Genomic DNA, 18,672 nt, shown 5'->3' with positions numbered 1-18,672 from the left:
AACCACAACTACCACCCACGTGCCGGATCTGACTATAACCAGAGTTTTCTCCGATTCACATCGATTCCAGTTTTGCTAGGGCTTCTTGATGTCACACTTAGTTGAAAGCGGCCTTTAGATTAGAAGATTAGAAGCATGACAGCGCGGAAACAAGCCCTTCAGCCCAATAAGTCCACACTGACCCTCTAAAGAGTAACCCACCGAGACCCATTCCCTTACCCTGTATTTACCCTGACTAACCTATATATCCCTGAAAACAATGGGCAATTTAGCATGGCCAATTCGTCTAGCCTGCACGTCTTTGGATTGTAGGTGGACACCGGAGCACCGGGAGGAAACCCACGCAGACACAGGGAAGAGAACATGCAAACTCCATACCATCCGTCCAAGATTGGAATTGAAGCCAGGTCACTGGTGCTGTGAAGCATGGGCCTTGATGCCAAGGGCTGCCCCTCTCACCTCGCCCTCTGGAATTCAACTCTTTTGTTCCATGTTTGAACCCAGGCTGGAATGAGGTCAGGAGTTGAGGTCAAACCCTGGTGGAATCCAGATTGGGTGGCACAATTGTTGAGCAGGAGCTGCTTGATAGCACTGTTGATGACACCTTCCATCACTTTACTGCTGATTGAGTGTAGACTGATGGGGCAGTAATTGGCCGAGTTGGATTTGTCCTGCTTTTTCAGCAGAGGATATAAATATCTGGGCAATTTTTTACATTGTCACGTAGATGCCAGTATTATAACTGTACTGAAAGACCTTGGCTAGGGGAGTGAAAAAGTGTGGAGCACAAGTCTTCAGTACTATTGCTGGAATATTGTCAGGGCTTATAGCATTTGCAGTATCCAGTGTCTCCAACCATTTCTCGATAACATGTGGAGTGAATCGAATTGGCTGAAGACCACTGGATGAGGCAGAGATGGATCATCCACTTGGCACCTCAGACTGAAGATTGCTGCGACTGCATCAGCATTCTGCCCTGATGTGCTGGGCTCGTCTATCATTGAACATGGAGATGTTTGTGGAGCTTCCTACACCAATGATTGGTTAATTGTCCACCACCATTCACACCTGGATGTGGCAGGACTGCAGAGCTCAGATCGGATCCGTCGGTTGTGGAATCGCCTCGCCTTTAGCACTTGCTGCTGGTGCTGTTTGGCGTGCAAGTAGTCCCGTTTGGTAGCTTCACCAGGTTGACGCCCCATTTTGAGGTCTGCTTGTAGTGCTACTCTGGGCATGCCCTCTTCAGTCTTCATTGAGGTTTGTAAAATCATAAAAGGGGCATAGATAAAGGTGAATAGCCAAGGTCATTTCCCCAGGGTAAAGGAGTCCAATACTAGAGAATGTAGAATTAGAGGGACCTGAGGGGGCAACATTTTCTTCAAAGGGTGGTGTGTATGGAATGAGCTGCCAGAGGAAGTGGTGGAGGCCGGTACAATTACAACATTTAAAAGGCATCTGGACAGGTTCATGGATAGGAAAGGTCTAGAAGGGTATGTGCCAAATATAGACAAATGGGATGAGTTCAGTCTAGGAAATCTGGTCGGCATTGATGAGTTGGGCCGAAGGGCCTGTTTCCATGATGTATACTCTACAACCTAACGACTATTAATTGAATCAGAGTTGATCCTGTGGCTAGGACACAGGGCCGAATTCTGTAGTACAGGTATTACTTCCAACAACACAGAATGGGGGGCTTTAACATTCACCAGAGAAGGCAGATAAGGTCTTGTTCCGATGCCTCATGTAAAAGATGTTACCTCTGACAGTGCAGCACTCGCTCAGTACAGCACTGGGATGTATCCTCAAAACTCAGGGATGAAGTTCAAACTGCTGACTCAATAAAAGAGAGAGCAGCTTGTGGAGCACTGGCTGACAGTCTGGATATATCCATTTACTGCAGACTAGTGCAAAAACCTCCTTCCCAGCTTCCAGACAGTACTTATCCACCAACCAACATCTTCAGTCTTAACTTGGGATGTGGGTGTTACTGAATCTCCAATTGCCCTCAAACAGTGTGGCTTTGCTTGCTCATTTCAGAGGGTAGTTAAGATTTGCCCACATTGCTATGGCAGGATTTGAACTCTCATCTCCATCTGGGTTAGCCAGAGTTTCTGGATTATTCAGCCAGACATAACCTTTAGGCTGCCATTTCCTACTATCCCTTAATTATTCACTAGGCGCTGTCTGAAGTCTTGCTGCGTGCAAACTGGATGCCACATTTCATGGGCTTTGGGCTATCTGGGCTCAGTTTAAAAAGTAAGGGGACAGAAATGAGGAAACTTTTTTTTAAATCTCAGAGGGTCTTCAGAATTCCCTTCCTCTCAAAATAGCAGATGCAGAATCTAAGTATTTTTGCAGCAGAGGTAGATAAATTCTTGATGACCAAGGAAATGAAAGATTATCAGGGGACATGCAGGAATGTAACACTGAAGTTGAATGGGGCGGCATGGTGGCTTAGTGGTTAGCACTACTACCTCACAGCACCAGGGTCCCAGATTCAATCCAACCTCAGGTGACTGTATGTGGAATTTGCACATTCTCCCCGTGTCTGCATGGGTTTCCTCCGGGTGCTCTGGTTTCCTCCCACAGTTCAAAGATGTACAGGTTAGGTGAATTGGCCATGCTGAATTGCCCATAGTGTTCAGGGATGTTCAGTTATACAGTCATAGAGATGTACAGCATGGAAACAGATATCCATGCCTACCAGATATCCCAAATTAATCTAGTCCCATTTGCCAGCACTTGGCCCATATCCTTCTAAACCCTTCCTAGTCATATACCCATCCAGATACCTTTTAACTGTTGCAATTGTACCAGCCTCCACCACTTCCTCTGGCAGTTCATTCCATACACGCACCATCCTCTGTGAGAAAAAGTTGCCCCTTAGGTCTCTTTTAAATCTTTCCCCTCTCACTCTAAATCTACGTCCTCTAGTTCTGGACTCCCCCACCTCTGGGAAAAGACTGTCTATTTATCCTATCCATGCCCCTCAATTTTATAAACCTCTATAAGGTCACCCCTCAACCTCTTAATATTAGATTAGATTAGATTACATTACATTACATTACAGTGTGGAAACAGGCCCTTCGGCCCAACAAGTCCACACCGACCCGCCGAAGCGCAACCCACCCATACCCCTACATTTACCCCTTACCTAACACTACGGGCAATTTAGCATGGCCAATTCACCTGACCTGCACATCTTTGGAATGTGGGAGGAAACCGGAGCACCCGGAGGAAACCCACGCAGACACGGGGAGAACGTGCAAACTCCACACAGTCAGTCGCCTGAGGCGGGAATTGAACCCGGGTCTCAGGCGCTGTGAGGCAGCAGTGCTAACCACTGTGCCACCGTGCCGCCCCTGATCAGAGCAACCTCTGATGCTCCGTGGAAAAAAGCCCCAGCCTGTTCAGCCTCTCCCTGTAGCTCAAACCCTCCAACCATGGCAACATCCTTGTAAATCTTTTCTGAACCCTTTCAAGTTTCACAACATCTTTCTTATAGCAGGGAGACCAGAATTGCACACAATATTCCAACAGTGGCCTAACCACTGTCCTGTATAGCCACAAAATGACCTCCCAACCCCCAAACTCAACGCACTGACCAATAAAGGAAACGTCTTCTTCACTATCCTATCTATCTGTGACTCTACTTTCAAGGAACTATGAACTTGCACTCCAAGGACTCTTTGTTCAGCAACACTCCCTTCGGGGCATTACTAGGGGTAAATTCAGAGTAATAGGGTATGGGAATGGGTCTGGGTGGATTGCTCTTCGGAGGGTCAGTGTGGACTTGTTGGGCCGAAGGGCCTGTTTCTACACTGTAGGGATTCTACGAAATTCCAGGCAAGTTAAAATCAGATCAGTCACAATGTTATCAAATGGAGAAGTGGGTTCAGAAGGCCAAGTGTTCATTAGGATGTGAAAGATATAGGTTTCATCTACATCACTGGGAGGTTTCTGCTGATCAAAACACTACCCTAATGCCGCAAGGACCTGTGACACATGTACAGAGGAACCTCGATTATCCGAATGACATGAGCGAGGAGTATTTTGTTTGGATAATCAAATGTTCGGATAACCGATTGCTGGATAACACAGTTTAGCCAAGCATCGGGACTTTGCGATCTTATTCGGATATTTTGAAATTCGGAAAATCTGAAATTGGGATAATCGGGGTTCCTCTGTACACCTCTTCCTCAGCCCTGTTAAGACTCTCTTGGCCAAGTGGTATTATCACTAGACGAAGAGGGTCCTCTTATGGTGCAATGCTAGTGCCCCTATCCTGGAACCAGGAGGCCCAGGTTCAATTCCCACCTGCTCCAGAGGTGTGTAATGGAGTCGCTGAACAGGTTGCTTAGAAAAATTGGTTAAATTTAAAGAAAATGAAGACACTCTCCAGTGAGGGCAATCACATACCAAGCACAGAGCTACAAAAGGAAACACTGCCCTCTAGTGTCCTCGAGTCTCCAACATCTACAGATGAATCCCATTCCAGAGCTAAGGAGTCCACGCAGATCGGGTTCAAATAGCCACCAGGAACCCCCTCCGGCAGTAGATGCTGCCACAATGGCCGCCCGCGTCGTCTCCCCTTGAGGATTCTGTCACAGCAGCTCTCAGACTCACGGCACTCTCTACTGAGGGACTCCCATCCGTCAGACGTCTGGAATACGGAGAAGGGGCAGATCAGTTTGTGGAAAGCAGCCCAGAAACAAAACCTTCATGCATTTACGTAGTGCCCACGCCAGACTAAAGCACCCCTTCATGAAACAAAAATGGTCTGTCCCATGTCCACCCTGGCCTTTGACCTCTTTCTCCTCCACTGTCCCTAATGAAGGTAGGTGTAATGGACATCCATCTCATCCTTCAATAGGGCACCTCACTGCCTTCCAGACTCAGCATCAAGTGGTGAGACTGTGGTGTCGTGATAAGGTTACTGGATTAGTAACCCAAGGACAAGGGTTCAAATCCCACCAAGGCAGTTAGTGGAATTTAAATGTGATTAATACATCAGGAATTAAAAGCTAGTCTCGTTTAACGGTCACCTGAAATTCAATGATTGTTGTAAAAACCCACTAATTCATTCCTGTCCTTCAGGGAGGGAAATCGGCCATCCTTAACTTGGCCTGGCCTACATGTGCTTCCAAACCCACAGCGAATCTCAACTACAGGGAGAAGGTATGAAAATGGAGTTGAGAAACACAACCGGCATGAGTGAGTACCAGAGCAGACTCAAACGGGTAGAATGGCCTAATTCTGCTTCTATAGTTTATGGTCTTAGAAATGGCCCTTGGGTACATGCAAGGACAATTCGGGAAGGGGAACAAACGTGGCCTTGTCAGTGATACCCCATGAACGAATGTTTGGGATTGACGACTGATGCCAGGCCTCACCTGGTTCATGCTGTAGCATCTCTTGCGAAGCCGATCCATTTGTCCAAACACTTCCTGCTGGAACTGGAGGAGATCCTGAACCTCGGATTCGATTGTCACCCCGTCTTGGGGCTCACTTTTCTGGAGCAGGGCTCCTGCCGACCTCAGCAGGGCATCAGTCCCCTCAGTGACACTGCCAATCACCTGCTGCAACACCTGGCATGGGGTAAGAGGGCAAAGGAGGTAAATGTGGAACTGGTTATAACCCCCGTCCCCCTGCCCAGGACACACAGTCAATCTCTTTCCCACAGAAATGGAAGTTACTTCCTGTACTGTCGTTCCAAACTCTCAGCATCATCCACTAGGAAGCACTGAGTGTGGAATTCTGCGAGGGGACAGGGATATGAGCATCAGCTGTGTCCCAGTAGACAATACTCACTTCCGAGCCACAAGGTACTATCCCAGTACGGGGCTCAAACACAGACACTCCCAGGGCAGCACTGAGGGGTATCTGCACTGTCAAGAGATACCATCATTCAATGTGACACCCCCACACACCACTACCAAACCAACCACTTCCAATAGAGGTGTTCCGGTGGGTGTAAAAGAAGATCTCACCGCACTTAGAAGTAGATGGTAGAGTGGCAAGCTTTGTTTAATTTCTGGGCCAACATTGATCCCTCAATCGTAATCACAGAGCATGTTTGGAGGTCTTTATTGTTGTTAAGTGAGAATACCTGACCCCTTGCCCTGGCAACGCTTCCCTCAGCTCCCTTTTGGAAGGGGAGAGGGAACTTGCTCAGTTTCTGATTGACCTGACAACTCCAGGTCGGCACGGTGGCACAGTGGTTAGCACTGCTGCCTCACAGGGCCAGGGCAATTCTCACCTCGGGCGACTGTCTGTGTGGAGTTTGCACATTCTCCCTGTGTCTGCGTGGGTTTCCTCCGGGTGCTTCGGTTTCCTCCCAGTCCAAAAATGTGCAGGTCAGGTGAATTGGCCATGCTAAATTGCCCGTAGTGTTAGGTGAAGGGGTAAATGTAGGGTTGCTCTTTTGAGGGTCGGTGTGGACTTGTTGGGCCGAAGGGTCTGTTTCCACACTGTAGGGAATCTAATCTAATCCATTCATTCTAGAAGCTCATGGGGTTACATTAGGAGCTTCCAGTCTTCAGACAGGACATTTCTATGTTGGAGAATCATTGCTCTATGGAACTCTCTTCCTCAGACAGCAGTGAAGATTCAGGACTCAGGACTCAATAGAGTTTAGGATTAGTGGTGCTGGAAGAGCACAGCAGTTCAGGCAGCATCCTTGGATGCTGCCTGAACTGCTGTGCTCTTCCAGCACCACTAATCCAGAATCTGGTTTCCAGCATCTGCAGTCATTGTTTTTACCTACTCAATAGAGTTTAGAAGAACGAGAGGGGATATAATCATAGAATCTCTCCAGTGTGAAAGCAGGTCCTTCAGCCCATTGAGTCCACACAGACCCCTCAAAAGAGCATCCTATCTAGACCTAATCTACTGAAAACCAGCATTTCCCATTGCCAACCAACCTCACCAACACACCCCCAGACACTATGGGCAGCTAATGGCCACCTAACCTGCACATTTTTGGACAGTGGGAGGAAACCCACGCAGACACGAGGAGAATGTGCAAACTCCACACAGACAGTCACCTGAGGCTGGAATCGAATCCAAGTCCCTGGCGCTGAGGCAGCAGTACCATCCACTGAGACACTGTGCCACCCGTAATTGAGGTATACAAGATGCCAAAAGGGATTGATATGAAGGGGAGGTTCCCCTTTGTGGGGAAATCTTGATTAAGAGGTTATAGTATTAGGATAAGAGCTGGCAGAGTTAAAATCAGAGAGAAGGAATTACTTTTCTCAAAGCGTCGTGAATCTGTGGAATCTCTTTTCCCTCAGTGTAAACACTTGCTTCAGACAGACAGAAATCCCTCCCACCATCATTGGCCCGCACACCCGGTACCTGAAGCGAGTCGAGCTTTTCTGCTGCCCCTTCCTGGGAGAAATATTCCAGCTCGGAGCGTCGGACGTCCAACTGCATGAGCCACAACCACAGGTTCTCCCTCTCGGTCTCAAACTCTTCCCTCTGGGTTACAAAATACTGACAAGACACAGCCACTCATCAGGCCCCGATTGAAGAGGAGTGAACATTACAGACACTGATACCCTCCTTCCCTTCCTCCCTTCTCGGGCACTCCCTCAGAGTGGATGGGTACCTGACGAGGAGAGGGTAACCCACCGACTCTGCCACCTGGGTTTCGGTGGTCTGTGTGTTCTCTGGCACTTGCCTTTGTATGCGGACAGCCAGCATCACCATGTCGACAGGGAGCTTTGATCTCTCCATGGATGCTTTGAGAACATCCCCAAAAGAATTCTGCTATCGACCTGGGAATGCCTTGCTGGGAGCGAGCTCAGGGTTAGAGTGATTGCTTAGGGAGTCTATTGTCAGGCAGATTGGTCACCCAATGACAGTGCTCTCAAGGCCTTCCTAACACCCACACAAATGGTAAAACACAGGGGAATCATTGTTTAATTAAGTTGCCAAAGCACTTATAAAAACCAGTGGGCACAGCAAGTACACAATCACTCTCTAAGAACAAGTTTGAATTTAGGATTTGTAAGTTGCATTTATGATTTGAATTTTGTCATCCCTTTAAAAGGAACCACTGCGTTTTAATTTAATACAATTAAAATGGTACAAAAAGAGACCATCAGAAGTGCATCATCAGTCCCAATAACCACATTTTCATTTAAATTTGTAAAATGTCCTTTTAGAGATTTCCCATTAATTACAGTGTCCCTTTGGTTTAATTGGGGGTAATTCCTTTACTCGATCTGTCAGGATAGTACAGAGAGCTGGCCAGGGCACTGACGTACAGCTGAGTTGGAAGTATCACTCAGTCGTGATCTTATCGAATGACAGAGTAGACTTGATGGGCTGAATAGCCTGCTTCTGCTCCTATGTCTTACGGTCGATAGCTGACAAGGTCAGTAATAAAACGATGCGAGTTGAAACAAGGCAGAAGCTTGGCCAGTTACAGACCATGCTGCCCAGTCCTAGGTCCCATTCTAGAGTAAACCACGGAAACTACAGTTGACATTTGGGAGAACGTCCCAGAGGACCCCAGGGACAGGAGGCTGCAGTAACGAGGTGGGGGAGCAACAAGAGACATTGAAGCTGAGAATGTAAGCAAAGCTGTGACGAAGGCTTTTGACAGAATTTTCCTTTCTCTTTTTTTTTCCTGGACCTTGCTGACAAGGCCAGCATTTCTTATCCATCCCTAATTGTGCCTGAACTGGAGTGGCTTGCTCGACCATTCCAGAGGGCAGTTAAAGACTTAACCACTTCACTATGGGTCTGTAGTCATGTGTAGACCAGACCGGGTAAGGATGGCAGAGTTCCCTCCTCAAAAGGACGTTAGCAAACCAGATGGATTTTCCTGACAATTGTTGCTAGGTGATCAGAGCCACCATCACTGAGACTAATACAGCTTTACACACAGAATTTAATATTTACCGGATGTCATGGTGGGATTTGAAGCTGGATCCCCTGAGCATCAGCCTAGGCCTCCAGGTTACAATCCAGCAACATTAACACCTGGTCATCGACTCTCTCCAAGCCTTTCCACTTCTGCCCTATGATGGGAGAGTTCAGGGCTTTGGGATTCCTTTCAGATTTATCCCTGTGCAGGGATAAGACAGACAGGAACGAATGGCCACTTCCCTTAGCGGGTGGGGGGGTGACTTGAAAGTGAGGGCACACGTCGAACAATTACTGAGAACCGCACAAAGTATGGGTGAGCAGGAAAATGTCACCCAGAGCAGAACTGAGACTCTCACGTGGACCAAAGTCAGAAATACCAAGCAACATAGAAAAAGCCACACAACACGTGCTGTTGGAGCATTGACACCAGGGGAAGTGTGTCACTGGGGACACGGATTAAAAAAAACTCAATTTCTATAGCTCCTTTCACTGCCTCGGCCAGACCACTCAAAAACATTCTTAAGCAGTTTCGGTAAGTGTACAGTGAAAATTAGCCTGAGTAAGATAGCGAGGTTGACTGCCAGGTTTAAAACAAAGATTTATTCATAAAATTACACAATGAAACACAAAGAACAGAATAAAGAACCCCTACAGAACTCAATCTATCCAACTAGACTTAATTACGCTGTTCCTAGTACTGTATACACAACAGTTTCAATAACCAAACTCCCTTTAAAAAGCCAGTATAAATGGAACACATGCTTACAGGTTGAAGTTGGGGGGGGGGGGGGGGGGGGAAAGAGGGGGGGAAAAGAGGGAGGGAGGGAAGAGGGGGGCAGAGGGAAAGTTTCCAGATAACTCCCTTATGAACTTCCAGCCAGCTCAAGACTAAATTAAACTGCTCAGCTCGAGAGCTAACCACTGCCCTTTCTTGAGACAGGTCACTTCTAACACATGACCACTTTGGCCTGATGTCTCATCTGTTTACATATAAACAAAAGGCCTCAAAATCCTTTTTCATCTCTGTACCAAACCAGACTGATCGGAACCCGGCCCAGTTTATTACTCCCCTCTGAAAAAAAAATCTAGGACAGAATCTCCTTGAGGCACGGAAACCTTTAGAAAGCAAAGGGGACTCGCTTTGTGACACTTGGAAAGCATTTCATGGAATTTCCGGTCAACGAAGTGGTATTAAAGTCTCACCACCCGTGCAGAGAGAGAGTGCCTGTGCTGCTGGGGTTGGGTTCTGGGCTCAGCCTGACCTTGCTGCCCCTTTGTTGATGTGCTCCCTGACAAAGGAGCAGTGCTCCGAAAGCTTATATTTCCAAATAGATTCCTTGGACTATAACCTGGTGTGGTGTGATTTTTAAACTTTGTCCACCCCAGTCCAACACTGGCACCTCCATATCTTTGTTGATGTGGGCCAGGCTGCTCCAAACTCAGGGCTGGTTTCCTGTCCTGTGAGAGGGAGCTTACTGACTCCATCCCAGTCTCCATGTGGTGCCTGTAGCTCTCGGTTTGGTCTGTAGCTACCATTGTCTGAAACTCTTATTGACGTACAGAATGCTGATCTCAGTAATGGAGCTTTCCAGTACAGGTGACTCCATCCTCCCTGACTATTGGTGTCAGTATTCCCTCTGTTATTAACTCCGTGTCCACCTCCGAGCCACACGTCATTCCTAACTTGGAAGTATATCGCTGTTCCTTCTACTCCCTCACTAACAGAATGATGGGTCAACCTACAGCTCATGGACTGCAATGATTCAAGGAGGCAGCTCACCAACACCTTCAAGGGGCAATTAGAGTTGGGCAATAAATGCTGATCCAACCAGCGATGCCCACATCTCACAGTGATGATCATAGCATAGGAACGTAACAGTGCAGAAGGCCACTGCACCTATACCAGCTTCATTGTCTCCTGTCGGTGCCCCCACATTCACAAACACAAACCATCAAAACCAACAACCTCTTGAATGTCTTGATTGATCCTGCTTCCCCCACATTTCCAGGGAACGCATTCCAGTCCATTCTAACTATGTGCTTTGTCATAAAGTATTTTTTCTCACATCACCTTTGCTTCATTTGTACACCATTTTAAACTACACCCCTGACACTCTTGTTTCTTTCACAAGTCCCCATCAACTCTGTCCAATCCACTCAGGATTTTGAAAACCTCAGATTTCCTGACTATTCTCTCCAGGGACAGTGGGTGCCAAACACCTCTCAGGGTTCAACAGGGAGTGGTCAATTACCTTTAGCCTTTTGCAGATGATGCCAACTCTTCTCTGGAGGTTGTCCCACCTCTGGTTCCCATCATGCACCATTCCTTTCAGCTTGCCGGCCAATCTGATGCCCTGTTCCCTGGCCAGCTGCCTGTAGCGTCTGTTTATCGACTCAAGTTGGATCACGTGTTCTTCCGTCCGTTTCTGGAGACACTATTCCCAATGAGAAAGAAAGTCCATAGTTAGTTTTGAGGCCTGGGCCCTTTCTCAGGCCTTGTAGCATTATGGGAGATGAGCTCAGGGAGTCACAGTACCAGAGCACTTCAGTTTCTGGTCGCAGTTTAAAAATATTGCTTTCGGAGAACCTCAAAGTCAAACAAACCCTGGCTGTTTTGAGAACGTGATTCTACGTGAAGCAAAACAACAAAACAATGAAATTGTCATCTGTGCATGACATTTCTAATTTTACTTTTTAATAAATCTAAACTCCTAATTTTAAAACCTGTCCTTTTCTCCCCCTCTCTTAAGAATCTCCATTTTGCAAAAGCGCCAGATGCTGGAAATCTGAAACGTGAAAAACAGGAATTGCTGGAGAAACTCAGCAGCATTTGTGGACAGAGAGAGAGAGAAAAACAAAGATTATCTTTCACCATCTCTAGTCCACTTCAAGCACAGACTCAGTTTCTCTCCACCAATTCTGCGATGAGAGGTTATTTGGGAGGCAAGGAGATCAGAGGGGACAGATTGAAAGTGACTGAAAGGTATTAGTTGAGTAAGGAACGCCTGGCTGAAGGATATGTTAATGAAACTCTTTTTGACAATACTGGGGATTTTGATTGGTCAGAGGCTTGTAGCAATTTGAAGCTACAATATGTGTCTCGAATAAATAAATTATTACTCCAGCTCTCCCACTCTGTGGGTAGCACAGGCCAGATACACCCAGCAAGATGTACTTTGACTCATCTGGAGTGTCCCGTTGCACTGACCTCACAGGAATTATCAGAGAAATTTAAACTTCCAATTATCAGCAATTACCCAATGTCTCAAACTTTTCAAAGTCCACAACTCAGGAGTTAGAGTTGAGCGCCTTTGGAGAGTTGCGTTGACTGGATAATTATTCAGATTCAAACTGGTTCAAACACCTGGTGAACTGTGAAACTGACCCTCTCGATTACTCACTGGAACACCACCTCAGCCTGAATTCCTCCAACCCACAGGGCCACACTGCCCAAACCCTGCATTAAACCGACTGCAACACCCTACACCGGCCTGAACCACCATCCAGCTGATCCTGTCAGCCACCACCTGCCTCCCACACTCCCTCAGCCACTTATCTGACCCTCCGCAACCTCTTATCCACTTACTGACCCCCCCCCTTCTGTACCCATTTACTGATTTCCCCTTTACCCACTGACCCACTTGCCAGACCCCCCCCTGTAACCCCTCATCCGCCACCCAAACCTCTCATCCACTTACCTCATCCCCCATACCTCCTTCCCAGTTACCTGACTTAACTCTCCACCCCACCAGCCTAGACCCCTCACCCCTGCCAACCCGGTCTCTCTTCTCCCCCACACCCACACAAACAAACATACACACCGTGCTCCTGAGCCCACTAACTCCCATTCCTTACACGGGTACCTTCCCAGTCGTTGTGAGGGGGGCTCTGGAACCTTTAATCTGCTTCCTTCGTTGAATACAGCAGCAAATACAACAAACAACCAGACAAACAAACAAACCATCCTGCACAGAGTCCCACTGACACAGCCCAAGTGGTTTTCGGACTAGAACCAACCCTGCGCTGGACATCTGGCCCGACACATCCTGGGAAGGCAAGTGGGCAACTTCCGTCTGATCTGGATTGGAAATTGGGATTGGACCCAGATTGGAAGAGCTGGGTTCTTGATGTCATCCTCTCAGCAGACCCTGGATAGAGACTAAAGCCACACAGCAAGAAGATTATAGCAGACAGACCAATCAAACATGCTCTGACAGGATGATGGTAAGGGCTTATGCCCGAAACGTTGATTCTCCTGCTCCTTGGATACCGCCTGACCTGCTGCGCTTTTCCAGCAACACATTTTTCAGGTTTGAGGGACAGAATGGCCTCTCCTCAGATTAGTCAAAACAAACAAAATCCTTCCCTAAAGGTCTTTCTCTTGTGGAAAGGAATTGAAAGTCAGGCATTCCATGCTAAAGAAGTTGGATCAATGGGCCAGGAGTGGAAGGTTCTAGAAGCTTTCGCTGACTGCTTCAGGGTTCTTGCAAGCTAAGGAGAGTTGAGCCCCCATCTCGTAGACCCCAGTGGTTTAGGATTGAAGGGTTGACCCACCAGGGCTGGATTCCGGCAGAGTTCACTCACCTCAAACCTCTTCAGCTCCTCCTTAGCCTCGGAATACAGAACCTGTGAAGAGAGGGGCTCCCTGGCCAGGGCTTCAGCCCAGTGCATCCAGTCGTTGAACCGGGAATAGTCATCCAGGAATTCCTGCCACAGCTGCCAGGACTGCTCCATTCTGCGGGAGACGGAAGAGAACTGTTCCAGTGATCCCGATATTCCTGTGCCGGAGATCCAGTTCAAAACACCCTCCCCTCCTTGGAATCCTCCCCCACCCCTTTTCCAACGGAGGCAGGAAATCTAAGGAATGGTCAAATCTTCCTCCCGACTGAAGCAGCCTGTTAACGTGGTGGACATTTAAATCTCCAAAGGCCATAAATTCCCAGACACTGACGCAGACTCTTGGAAACACAAGTGTCTGGGAGATGCTGCATGTTTCCAAGGCCACTCTGTAACAAATCGACTGACTTGGCATTCTAAGGGACCTGTGGGATCGAGCTGGAATCACCCTGGGTATCACTGCTGACACCCCTGCACTGTTGTACAAGAGGCTTTTGGACCCTGGAGCATCCTTGTGATGATGTCACAGAAATACTCTTCACTGTGAATAAATAGCACCTCAGGGGTGGAGGTAACAGGGACAGAATACCATAGGAAGAGCAGGACAGAAGGCAGAAATCTAGCATAGAGAAGCATGTAAGTGAACTGATTATTCCAGAAATTCTACTACTAGTCTCTTATCAGAAATTGCAGCAGGTCCTTGATCAGCTGGGGAAGTGGGCTGAGAATTAGCAAATGGAGCTTAATATAGACAAGTGTGAGGTCTTGCATTCTGAAAAGTCAAATCAAGGTATGAGTTTCATGGTGAATGGTAGGTTCTTAAGGAGTGTAGTAGAACAGAGGGACCTTGGGGTTCAGGTGCACAGTTCTCTGAAAGTGGAGTCACAGGTAGACAGGGCAGTGAAGGTGGCTTTTGGCACACTGGCCTTCATCAGTCACGGCATTGAGTATAGAAGTTGGGAAGTTATGTTGGTGAGGCTGCATTTGGAATATTATATTCAGTTGTGGTCACCTTGCTATCAGAAGGATGTTGTTAAACTGGAAAGCATGCAGAAGAAACTTTAAGCATGTTGCCAGGACTCAAGGGTCTGAGTTTTGGGAAAGGTTGGATAAACTAGGAGCGTTTCTTTAGAGCGTAAGAGACTGAGGGGGGAATCTTATTGAAGTGTATAAGATTGAGAGAGACATGGATAGGATGAATGGACTCAGTCTTTTTCCCAGGGTTGGGGAATCGAGGGCTAGAGGGCATCAGTTTAAGGTTAGAGGGGAAAGAATAAAAAAGGAACCTGAGGGGCAACTTTTTTGTTTTTACACAGAGGGTGGCATGCATATGGAATGGGCTGCCAGCAGAGGTGGTTGAGGCGGGTACATTAACAACATTTAAAAGGCATTTGGACAAAACATGGATAGGAAAGGTTCAGGGTAAAAACAAGGACTGCAGATGCTGGAAACCAGTATCTAGATTAGAGTGGTGCTGGAAAAGCACAGCAGTTCAGGCAGCATCCAAGGAGCAGAAAAATCGACATTTCGGGCAAAAGCCCTTCATCAGGAATAGGAAAGGTTCAGAAGGATATGGGCCAAGTGCAGGGAAATACGGTAGGTGTGGATGGACATTTTGATCGGCATGGACCAAGGGGCTGTATGATTCTATGACTAGTGCCAGTCTTTCAACAATGGAACAAACAATTGGACCAGTGCCTGTGGTTTTTCCCCTCAGGACAGCGAGGCTAGGGCCCAAGGGTCACGTGGCTTATGTGACAGGAGACATCTGAGCAGCTGATGCCCCAGAGTCAGAGGGAGACCACTGCCTGCCATACTCACTTGATGCGTCTCTCGAGGGATGGGGCACAGATGTCGCACTGCTGCCCATCGGGCATTCTCACCAAGGACCGAGCATTGCCTTCCTCAGAGTGTGAGATCCAGTAATCTGATAGGGGGTGGTCAGAAAAACCAGAGGACAGACTCGTGTCTCTGTGCATGTCAAGACTCCACAGGCTCTGGACAAAAAGAGGGAGAGGTGTTAGTGACTCAAACAATCCCCCCCGCTCTCCCCTCTCCTCCACCCCCACCAAATAACAGCCCTCGAAGTTGAACCAGTTACATCTCAAGAACCAGCTGGTTATCCCTAAAACAGAATTAATTCCAAAATGCTTTCTTTAATGTCACTCCAGAGTGTGGAGGAAAACAAAATCCATCAACAAAGACAGTGACAGATCATAGAATCTCCAAAGAGTGGAAGCAGGCCATTCAGCCCCTCGAGCCCACACTGACCCTCTGAAGGGCATCCCACCCTGACCTACACCCCACTCTATCCCTGTAACTCTGCAATTCCTGTGGCTAATACACATTCCTGGACACTACAGGCAATTTAGCATGGCCAATCCAGCTAACCTGCACATCTTTTGGACTGTGAGGAAACCAGAGGAAACCCACACAGACACGGAGAGAATGCACAAACTCCACACAGACAGTCGCCAGAGGCCGGAATCGAACCTGGGATCCTGGTGCTGTGAGGCAGCAGTGAATAGAGAAGCTGAATATTGAATAGTCTTTCAATGAGGCATTTTACAAACTTCTGGGCTAAACACTGGGTTCAACCATTTCAGACCGTGAACTCTATCCCACTTAGACTTTTTCCTCCCTTTGCTCAGTCCGGTCTTGATTTTCAGTCTTGTCACCTTTCAGAGAAAACTGTTTCGCATTCTGCCATTAACACCTTATATGCTGGATCGATGCTATGTCACTTCTCTACAACCGTTACTGCTCCCTTTGCGTTTTGTTCCAAGGCATCTTTGTGTCATTTAATTGCTCCCACACTCTAAAATTCAAGGATAGAGACCGAGATCTGGAAAGTGGGACTGGTGCAGATTCAGGAAAACCAGGGGATATCATTGGTTAGGAATGAGAGGTAGCACTGTTAAGGCACCTTCAGACAGACAGTCATCAGGCTATGGCATTCTTTTGCCCAGAAAACAGGAGAAGCTGGGTCTCTCGGTCCATTCGGTGCTAACTTGGATAGGTTTTGGATTGACAAGAGAGTCCATGGTTACAGGAGAGCAGACAGGACAATGGAGTTCAAACTTGGCAACTGGATCAGCCAAGATCTTATTGAATGGTGGAGCAGTTTCAAAGGGCTGAATGGCCTACTCAAGTTCCACCATCCTGCATTTCTCTGTATCCTGGACCTTCCCTATTGTATGAAACCATGACTTTTCTACCTCTAATCTGAAATAACTCCACTAAGGCCGGTAACCCGTCCCCCTTTACTTACACACGCACAGTATGACACTGACCCAGTTAGCGCACAGCCTGGTCTCAAGGTGAACAGAACCCCTGACATTCCTGTTTATATCTGTCAGCCAGGACTCCCTGATTGGACCAGGTTAACAGCCCCAATCAGGGAACTCATTCTGAGGTCCACCTAGCTGACATCATTCCAATCACTGCGTCTTCAGTTGTGAAGTTAATCTGTGAGATAGAGCATTAACGCGTTTTCTCTCCCTCAAAGATGATGTCGGATCTGCTGAGTTTCTTTAGTGCTTTTATCATTTTGAATAAAGGGATTCAGACTGGGGTAAAACCAACACATACAAAGTGCTGGAGAAGCTCAGCAGGTTTGGCAGCATTGGTAGAGGGAGAAATATAGTTATTGTCCCCGAGTCCGGTGACCCTTCTTCAGACAAGGCTTGGACAGATTAGGCAGAATGTTTTGGGGTGTGGTATTGGAAGAGTGAAAATTCAAGGTTGGAAAGGTCATTGGATATAGTCATAGAATCCACGCGGTGTGGAAGCAGGCCATTTGGCCCATCAAGTCTGCAACAACCCTCTGAAGAGTATCCCACCCAGACCCATTCCTTCTACGTTATCCCCATAAACCTGCATTTCCCATGGCTCATCCACCTAGCCTGCACACCCCTGGACACTGTGGGCAATTTAGCACGGCCAATCCACCCTAACCTGCACATCTTTGGACTGTGGATGGATACCAGACCGCACACAGACACAGGGAGAATGTGCAAACTCCACAGAGTCACCTGAGGGTGAAATCAAACTTGGGTCCTTGGCATTGTGAGGCAATGCTAACTAACCACTGAGCCACCCCAAAAGATAAAAGATTGGGAATTCCAATTCAAAGTGAATTTAATCTGTAATCTTTAAACATGATTGCTATTCAATATCAAAAATACAAGTATCATGTTACTTAATCAAAGAGTTAAAATTTGCTTGATATCAGAGTGACGTATTGAAAACCTAAAGAACTGCAGATGCTGTAAGTCAGAAACAAAAACAGAAATTGCTGAATAAGCTCAGCGGGTCTGGCAGCTTCTGTGGAGAGAAATCAATTAACAGAGTCATAGAGATGTACAGCATGGAAATAGACCCTTCAGTTCGACCCGTCCATGCTGATCAGATAACCCAAGCCAATCTAGTCCCAGCTGCCAGCACCCAGCCCATATCCCTCCAAACCCTTCCAATTCATATACCCATCCAAATGCCTCTTAAATGTTGCAATTGTAACAGCCTCCACCACATCCTCTGGCAGCTCATTCCATACACAAAACATTGCCCCTAAACCTATGCCCTCTAGTTGTGGACTCCCCCAACCCAGGGAAAAGACTGTGTCTATTTATCTTATCCGTGCCCCTCAATTTTGTAAACCTCTATAAGGTCACCCCTCAGCTTCCGATGCTCCAGGGAAAACAGCCCCAGCCTGTTCAGCCTCTCCCTGTAGCTCAAATCCTCCAACCCTTCCTTAGAACTGAAAGGCTTGCTATCAAAGCTTCTCATCCTGCAATTGTTGAGTGCAAGAATGCCAAAATTTAAAGCAAGCAACAATTTACACTGCATGAGAAATGGGTGCTGATGAGTCAAGGCTGTGAGATGTAAGGGGACTATCACTTATCACACTTTTGTTTAAAGCCAGAGTTGTTAGCAATAGGGGAGCGAGATAGGTGTATGATGCTGATGAATTGTTCAGTGATTGGCTCATACAGGCAGACCTGGGTTGCAAATTGGTTCCAAGCTGGAGTCTTGGAGTTCCATTCGCAAGGTGGAACGTGACACACGACAACAGAAAATACTAAGCACAGGAAATGATCACATATTGGGTCTTTTAAAAAGTAAAACCATGTATTGGATCATGCTCATACTAATAAACGTTAAGTCAGACACTCG

The 18,672-nt window shown here is 47.2% G+C and overlaps 2 protein-coding genes across 3 annotated transcripts in view; one reads left to right on the top strand and one right to left on the bottom strand.

The window, feature by feature from the left end:
• sptbn4b (spectrin, beta, non-erythrocytic 4b) overlaps positions 1-18,672 on the top strand; it is a 316,634-nt gene that overhangs the window by 38,826 nt on the left and 259,136 nt on the right. The gene's annotated exons all lie outside the window — the stretch shown is intronic.
• LOC122542877 (nesprin-2-like) overlaps positions 1-18,672 on the bottom strand; it is a 39,969-nt gene that overhangs the window by 19,635 nt on the left and 1,662 nt on the right. Inside the window, exons 2-7 of the mRNA XM_087984151.1 lie at positions 15,319-15,494; positions 13,465-13,615; positions 11,133-11,315; positions 7,360-7,497; positions 5,394-5,588; positions 4,420-4,663 (exon numbers count right to left, since the gene is read on the bottom strand). Of these exons, the coding sequence (XP_087840277.1) occupies positions 4,420-4,663; positions 5,394-5,588; positions 7,360-7,497; positions 11,133-11,315; positions 13,465-13,615; positions 15,319-15,476 (1,069 nt within the window). The 5' untranslated portion in view covers positions 15,477-15,494. The remainder of the gene's footprint in view (positions 1-4,419; positions 4,664-5,393; positions 5,589-7,359; positions 7,498-11,132; positions 11,316-13,464; positions 13,616-15,318; positions 15,495-18,672) is intronic.

This window comes from Chiloscyllium plagiosum, unplaced genomic scaffold (assembly GCF_037043375.1).
Source record: "Chiloscyllium plagiosum isolate Xiang-an unplaced genomic scaffold, Cpla_swu_hap1 HiC_scaffold_47, whole genome shotgun sequence".
NCBI classification, from domain to species: Eukaryota; Metazoa; Chordata; class Chondrichthyes; order Orectolobiformes; family Hemiscylliidae; genus Chiloscyllium; species Chiloscyllium plagiosum.
The sequence above is the reverse complement of the archived record's forward strand: the minus strand, read 5'-3'. Positions and strand labels throughout refer to the sequence as shown.